The sequence below is a fragment of the Coenobita brevimanus genome, chromosome 38, assembly GCF_032717465.1.
Source record: "Coenobita brevimanus isolate Jiangsu-jjx chromosome 38, ASM3271746v2, whole genome shotgun sequence".
NCBI classification, from domain to species: domain Eukaryota; kingdom Metazoa; phylum Arthropoda; class Malacostraca; order Decapoda; family Coenobitidae; genus Coenobita; species Coenobita brevimanus.
In genome coordinates this window covers 20406451-20412085 of record NC_136991.1, presented here as the reverse complement: position 1 = coordinate 20412085, position 5635 = coordinate 20406451, and the positions used below count along the sequence as shown (strand labels likewise).

General features: G+C 45.4%; 1 protein-coding gene across 1 annotated transcript; it reads left to right on the top strand.

Moving 5' to 3' along the window:
• Positions 1–3305: 3305 nt before the first annotated feature.
• On the top strand, positions 3306–3815 carry LOC145396552 (uncharacterized). The gene has a single exon (XM_080269927.1). It carries the CDS (start codon positions 3306–3308, stop codon positions 3813–3815), a length of 510 nt encoding a protein of 169 aa, XP_080126053.1.
• Positions 3816–5635: the final 1820 nt, after the last annotated feature.

Sequence of the window (5635 nt, the reverse complement as noted above, 5' to 3'; positions counted from 1 at the left end):
CTGCCTTTGATGCACTACTGTCCTTGGAATCTTCTGTCTGTGAGGCTTTCTCCAGTGACCAACAACAGGTTTTGGTCTTCTTCGATCTGGAGAAGGTATATGACACTGCCTGGCGTCATGACAGTTTACATTATCTCCATGAATTTGGTGTTCATGGGCACTTGCCTATTTTTATTCAGCAGTTATCATCTAATTGTTTTTTAACCCTTAACCCCTCCATGGCCGAAGGCCCAGAATTTTCAGTGCACGCCAGGCCGATGCCGGGGCCATTTTTTGAAGTTTCGAAAATTGATGTTTTTTATCTTGCCATATTGAAGAGAAAGTTCAGATGCACCTAACAGTGCAAATCCCAGCTTCCTAGACGCATTTTGTGGCTTGCAATGGAGTGCGGAAGTTGCAGAAATATCAGCAACCGATATTCACCGCCCAGGGACGTGCCGCAATGTAACTGGCCAGGTGTTGTTATTTTTTTTTTTTACCTCCCAAAACAATACGAATGGTGCTGAAATGTTGCGCATATATGAGATATGATGATATCGAATGATTTCAGTACATAATCTGTTAGGAATGGCCGGAAAAAAATTTTTATGAATACTTTTTCACCTTTTGATATAAAATATGTTTATGGTAGTTTCGAGTTATTTTTTCGTTATCGTTGTGCTCATGCTTGGAAATGGGAGCGAAAGAGTTGAATTTTCAGTCCTAAATGAGAAAATTGCACGTCCTCCAAGGTTAGACTCTGCCACGGGAGAATAAAGTGGAGGGTCAGATCCGATTAGCAATACAGAAGTTGAGTCGCAACTTCAAGCTCCCACACCACGATCATGGCTAAAAATAGAATCATAATGCAGTGTCAGAACTAAGAATAAGTCTAATTATTACGAATACAGATACAAAGCAGAAATAAAATACAGATACAAAGCAGCAATAAATACGTTTACAGACGGGAGAAAACGTATTTTTTCCGAAATAACATGTTCATCTTTATCATTTTACGTTCATCTTTATCATTTTACATTGTTATTTTCGCAACATATATTGCTGTCTCGTAAACAGGGTGCTTGTGTTTTGCAAGGGAGGAAAAATTTTATTTTGTTTCTGGATCGAGATATTGGGTGTAACTATGTGTGTTTAGGCATGGACACGAGCGAAAAAATCGTACATCCACTCGTCACGACAGCAGGTGGTGACCTGACAGATGATATGTGAGAGGGTGAAGTCAAGGTCAGTCTCTTTTACCGGATTTTCGTTCACTTCCCGAAGCTTTTCATAGTTTTCTACAAGTTCCACTGCATCTAATGATCCAAACCATTACAGCAAACCAGAGCAAATAGGTAAAGAGACCAAGACAAAAATGCATTTTTCACTTATTATCATATCTTTTTTGTATGTGCCTGTATTACTTCATAATTGTAAACAGGTGGTTGTGTGTGTTTTGCAAGAGAGGACAAAGATGACATGTTCTGCCTAGGTCGAGATAATGGGTGTAGTTGTACTTTAGTTATGGCCAGGAGCGAAAAAATTGAAAATCCACTTATCACAGCAGCAGGCTCTGAACTTCTTGATGAGGTGTATGGGAGTGTAGTGTAGGTCAGTGTGAAGACGTTCAGAACGTTCATTCACTTCCTAAAAAATTTTGCAGTTTTTTATAGGCCGCGCTCAAACGACACCGGTGGCCATTTATCGCCTAAACATCATTCTGCGCCGGCGGCCACAGAGGGGTTAACCACTGGCTGACGTGTATAGCCGTCATGATTTTGGGCACGGAGCAACACCAGTTGATGTGAATAGCCACAAGTATCTTCCTGCCACCCTTTGAATTTTAACTTATCCTTACTCATCAACGGGATGACCTGGAGACATGGGGATACTTTCATTTGAAAGAGGAAGAGTTGTTGAGTCTTGTGTATCATCAATTTTTTCTCTAGCTGTTATAATTTGGCAGATATTAGGGTATGAAGTAAGGGTGTTTTTTCTGTCACGGACATCCCCCATAGGGAGGAGCATGCAATGTGTAAGGGTTAAGGGTCGGAGTGGGATGAGTGCTTTCTAATGCCCATGCACTAGAAGATGGAGTACCACAATGGAGTATCCTTAGTGTTACTCTCTTTGCTGTAGCCATCAACAGCGTAATCAGTGTACCTCCTGATGGTGTACGAGGCTCGCTATATGTCGATGACCTCTCAGTTTCCTTCACCGCATCTAGAATGTCTCTAATAGAGAGGAAATTGCAGGTTGCTCATAATAGAATTTCTGACTGGATAGAGTCTCGTGGCTTCCATTTTTCTTTAGCAAAGATAGTGGCTATGCATTTTTGTCATCTTTAGAGGATTCACCCAGATCCTGACTTGTATTTCTATGGTCAGAGAATGTCCTGTGTCGAAGAGCCGCATTTTCTGTGTCTTCTGTTTGATAGATGACTAACATGGGTTCCTCATGTTTGTTCTGTTAAGGTGGCTTGTCTTAAAGCTTTGAGTCTTTTCAGGGTTTTGGCTAATACCTCTTGGGGTGCTGACTGTTAGACCCTTCTCCTCTTGCATAGGTCTCTAATTCTTCCTAAACTTGAATATGAGTGTGAGATCTACTCCTCTGCAACAGATGCCCATCTCCAGTTGTTAAATTCTGTGCATCATGCTGGTGTACATTTGGCAACTGGGGCATTCAGGTCATCCTCGATTTCAAGTTTGTCTTTGGATGTTGGTGTACTCCCCTTGGGTTTGCGATGTCAGTCGTTGATCTCGAGGTACTGACTCACCTTCATCGCATTCCGGACTCAATTTCTTGATCCATCATCTCCCAAGATTCCCGATAGTATGTTTATGACACCCATCCTAGTTTCCCAAAGCCCATTGGTTACAGAGTCCTATCTGGTATGTTAGCCCTCTCTGTTCCGAGACTGGCAGTTTGTCCACATCGGATCCCAAGGATGGGTATTTGGCTACTCCCTTGTATGACACTCTGTAGGTCCGTTGTCAGTAAAAAGGGCTCAAGTGTTGTATATTTGGGCAAGAAACCAGGTGAAGAGAGGGGATGGAGATGGATGGGAACGAAGGAGGGGTGGTGTTTTAAGTTTAGGAGGGGTCGTGTGAGGAAGCCATCCTATTGACAATATATTTGCCAACAGAGTCCGATAGATGATAAGATCCACTCTGCTTTCCAGTGGTATTGGAACATACATTTGTTCCAGCCATAATGCTAGGATAAAGAAAAGTATATTAACAGGGTTCTACCTTAGAGCCTTGAGGATTTGTAGTGAAGATAATTTGAAAGAGTAATTGCAGTACATAGATAGCACATTTTCTAAAATGAAGTATGCAAAACACATGTTATCCAGTGCCAGAAGACATGCCAGGGCTATCAGGGAACTTGCAACAGCTGAGAAATCCAGTGATATGACACGTATAATCCTGCCCAACAACAATACGTGCAACAACATTGCTCGGTTTTTAAGAAATTTAGCAACTGAGGTAGCTTTTAAAACATCTCAGACATTGGGTGACCTGGTCAGACACAAGGTACGAACCAGCAACACAGGCGAGAGAGGTGTTTACTCCATTCCATGTAGAGTATGTGATAAGGTCTACATAGGTGAAACAGGGCGTGAATTAAAAGAGAGAATAAAAGAACACAAATATGCAATGAGCCGGTACAACACCAACAACACATGTGTAGCTCACAGATCTCATACAGGTCACGTAATGAAATGGGAAAATGCAAAAATTTTGAACAAGGAGGCAGACTTAAAAAGACGCAAATGTCTGGAGGCAGCTGTTATAATATGTTCCAGTACCATTGCAAAACACAGTGGATCTTAGCACCTATTGGATACTGTGGCCAAATATATTGTCAGTAGGATAGCTTCCTCACACCACCCCCCTTAAACTCAAAACATCACCCCTTCTTCCTTCCCCTCCACCCCCATCCCCCCTCTTCATTCAGCTTCTTGCCATGTATACACTTGTGCACACACACACACACACACACACACACACACACACACACACACACACACACACACACACCTGTGCTGGGATCGGCATTCCCTTTCCCCTTGTGACCACTGTTTCCTTACCCAACATTCCCTCCTTCTTCCTAAGGACTTCCCACTTCATCTGTTCCTTGTTTCTCTCCGTTCTTGTGCCGTGATCTGTAATACATTTTCCCTGGACCTCATCTTCCTTAACCCGCCCCGTCCCGACGACGTATGGGTACGTTGCAACGATTTGCATATGCCAGTCCCGGCGACGTACCAGTACGTCGTGCAATTGCAATGTGCATAATTTCGACAATGTTCAAATTTCGCGCTTGAGTTGCGGTACGTACCCTCACCTGACCTTCCCCTACCTGCCACCAGGCGGGGACACTCGGCGACCCCGCGCGACCCACGCTAGCCCGCCACTCGTCCACTCACCTGGTAGCCACGGTCCTGCTCAGACATGGCTAAGAGAGGTCTCTCAGAGAGCGAGATTCAAGTCGCCCTGGACACCTTTGCCGGCGACAGTGATTCCCCACTGGATGATGAGGAGATGGACAAGGATTATGTGCAGCCAGAGGAGGAAGAAACCACCAGCAGTGACGAGGAAGTTCCATCACCCAGGAAGCGGCAGTACGTGACTTACCGTGCTGCTAGAGAGGGGCAGGAGGCAAAGAAGGCACGTGGTATATCATATCCCTATCCCCAGCGTGCTTTGGAAGGAGAATTCGAGGTCGAGGACGAGGACGAGGACGGAGCCGTGGGACATGCTGCCATGTGGTATGGACTGGAGGTCATAACACATCGTGGCCCAGAGCACACACCATGTCGTATGAGCAGGTATGGGCCTAGTATTCTGTTTGGGGAGCTAGGAAGTCAAGTGGAGGGAGTGGGGAGTGAAATGGAAAGTCCTGGGATTAGGGAAAGTGAGAGTGACGTGAGTGAGTCATTGCTCTCCCTACGTAGTGTGAGGCGGCAGAATGGATCACGTGGGCCAGTGCAGGTGCGTTCATTATCACGTGGGGTTGTGAGGGAGGGGGAAGGTGGGGAGGAACCACTCCAAAGCACGTCTTATGCTTCCCAATATCCCCTAACACGTGGTCGAGCAAGGTTGCGTGAGAGAGCACGTGGTGTGGTAATGGATGGGGAAGGTGGGGAGGAACCACTCCCCAGCACGTCTTCTGCTCCCCAATATTCAACTATTTCATCCCCACAGCCCCCTAATGTTCCTCAAGGCCGTAAGGGTAAGGGAAAGGGAAAGGGTAAAGGCAGAGGGAAGAGGTGTGACAGTGGGGAAGCCCTCCATACTCCTTCTCCCCCACCTCCCCAACCAGGATCTCCTCCCCACCCAGACGAAGGCGGTGATGGGGACGAGGGATTTGTGTCGTGGGATTGGGAGGATGGGAGTGATTTTTCTCCCCTCATTCACCCCTTCACTGAGCAAGGGCGATCTGGCTGCATTGCACCAGGTATTCACAGTAATTCCACCAGGTTGGATTTTTTCCACCTGTTTTTCAGTGAGGCCTTCGTAGATCAGATCGTTTATCAAACAAACCTGTTTGCAAGCGCCCAGCGCCTAGAAAGTGAAAGATTGGGAACAAGGAGTAGGCATTCTATGATCTATGATTACCCTGTCTCCATTCCAGAAATGTTCTTATTTTT

Coding starts and splice junctions, on each gene's coding strand:
- LOC145396552 (XM_080269927.1), top strand. CDS start 3,306: ATGAAGTATGCAAAACACATGTTATCCAGTGCCAGAAGACATGCCAGG.